The sequence below is a fragment of the Mesitornis unicolor genome, unplaced genomic scaffold, assembly GCF_000695765.1.
Source record: "Mesitornis unicolor isolate BGI_N332 unplaced genomic scaffold, ASM69576v1 scaffold29950, whole genome shotgun sequence".
In the NCBI taxonomy this organism is placed as follows: domain Eukaryota; kingdom Metazoa; phylum Chordata; class Aves; order Mesitornithiformes; family Mesitornithidae; genus Mesitornis; species Mesitornis unicolor.
The window spans coordinates 1-2,203 of NW_010158058.1; the positions used below are offsets into that span (position 1 = coordinate 1).

Below are 2,203 nucleotides of genomic sequence, written 5' to 3' on the forward strand. Positions count from 1 at the left end.
GAAGCTGGGCTAAAAATCCACAATTCCCCCTTGCCCAAAGAGGCTGAATGCCCAGGAGTCTCACCCTGCCATGGTGCCGTTCCCACCCCAAGCCAGGGCACCGGTGCCCCCAGGGAGGCAACGCCAGGGGCCGATGCCTGGTGACAGTGCCTGTGCTGTGTTCTCCCAACCCGGCAGCAGTGCCTGTGGGCAGCTCCCGCTGGAGTGCACTCCTCACCCACTGCCCTGCCCACGTCTCTGCCTGCAGCAGAGCCCCTCTCCCCACTGTGGATGCAGGGCTCGGGGCTGGCCGACCGTGAGGCAGCGCAGGAATCCAGAGGCCCTGACAATGCTCTGGGTGTTTCCCCTGTCAGAGCTGCTGGTCTGACCGCATGCCTTTGCCATTAGCGGCTGGGAGGGCAGCTGGATACACACAGGTGGGCACTCGCACATGGATGGGCACTCGCACACGGCCGAGCACATACACTCCACATGCACTCCCGACTGCAGCCACCTCCTGGGCTCATCCCCATGCCCTGCTGTGCCACTGCATCCCTCCCGCCCACAGTGCCTGGTGCAGGGCTGTGTGTCCATGCTCGTCCCCACCACGCAATCACTGTGGGCGCCCATGGGCAGCACCGTCCCAGACTCATCCCTGCCCTCTGCCCAGTATCCTCCATCCACCCGAGGGCCCCCTGAGGGCCACGCGAGGGAGCCGGGTCCCCAGGGCACTGCAACTGCATGAGGGGCAGAGCTGGCAACAAGGGGAGGGTGAACTCAAGGTCGGCACCGGGCTGGGGCTACGCGATTGTTCCAGGTGGGTGAAAGTTATGGCATTGCTCTCACGTTGCCCAGTCCTGGGACATGGCTGGGCCCTGGGGAAGAGATGGGTAAAGATCAAACCCTCCCTGGATCAGGGATCAAAGCCCTGGCACAGGGCAAGGGTCAGTGGCTCCCTCCCTGGGGGGAGGCACAGACCCAGGACAGGGTCCCTTGGGGTTCCCATACCCCCCTGCTCAGTGCTGCACCCCCCTGTCCCACAGGCGTCGTCGAGATCCGGTCGGTGCATGTCGGCATGGTGGCCATCCGGGCGGTGCACACCGGTTTCTACCTGGCCATGAACCAGCGGGGGCGGCTCTATGGGTCGGTAGGTCAGACGCTGCCCCTGAGCAGGACCGCGCCGGGGCAGAGCAGGAGCTGGGGGTCCCGAATGTGCCAGGACCGGTGCCCAGGAGCCCTCCTAGTTTCCTGCACTGGGGGATGGCACCCACAGAGCCTCCCTGCCCCGGGGTCTGGCTGCACCGGAACAGGGTGATGCCGGCCCTCACTTCCTTCCCTCTCCTGCCAGAAGGAGTTCAGCCCCAGCTGCCAGTTCACGGAGCGCATCGAGGAGAACGGCTACAACACGTACGCGTCGCTGCCCTGGCGGCATCGCGGCCGCCCCATGTTCCTCTCACTCAATAGCAAGGGCAGGCCGCAGCGAGGGGGCACAACGCGCCGGCAGCATCCCTCCACACACTTCCTCCCCATGCTCGTCCGCTGAGCCCTGCGAGCAGCTCCAGACCATCCCGTAGGAAAAAAAATGGAAAAAAGGGTTATTTTATTTATGTACATATCTATTTTTTTGCTATTTATTGTTTTGTTTTTAAATGCACGGTGGTGAATGGACATGGAAAGCGGATGCTCCAGATGCAGCCAGCAGCTGTGCAGGGACATGGCTGTGCCCTCCATCACACTGCACCCTGACCACCCACAGCCCGGACCCGCCTCTGCTCAGGGGGCTGGGGGGGGCAGGTACTGCTGGGCTGTATTTGTCTGTGTTCAAGCACCCACGGCAATTAAAGCTGCGCCTGTGGCACAAAACAGGGAGTGAGTCTTGGAGCACTGATGGTGGCCTCAGCTCGGCCCAGGTGGGGTTGGGTTCCTGGGGTCACAGCTGCAGCCACCAGCACCATCCCCACTGGTCTCCCACTGTGTCCAGCTCCTCATCGACCTTCACCTGTGAGAGATGTACCCAACCCAAAACCTCACCTGTGTGAAGATGCCGCGATGGTTGATCAGTGGCACAAAGGAGGGAGCAGGAAAAAGTGGCTGATGATGGGGAGAGCTCAGACCCTGCACTGGCACCGCATGTGAGACCTGGAGCTGAAACCACACAGCTCCTGGGAGGAGCATCCCCTCGTTCCCTGCAAGATGCAGCCCCCAGCCAGCCCCGACCTCCCTG

General features: G+C 62.8%; 1 protein-coding gene across 1 annotated transcript; it reads left to right on the forward strand.

Moving 5' to 3' along the window:
• Positions 1-1,022: 1,022 nt before the first annotated feature.
• Positions 1,023-1,522, forward strand: FGF22 (fibroblast growth factor 22; the record flags this gene model as incomplete). Its single annotated transcript, XM_010182434.1, has 2 exons — positions 1,023-1,126; positions 1,328-1,522. Coding segments are annotated over 2 exons (299 nt in total), but the record flags the coding sequence as incomplete, so codon positions are not given.
• Positions 1,523-2,203: the final 681 nt, after the last annotated feature.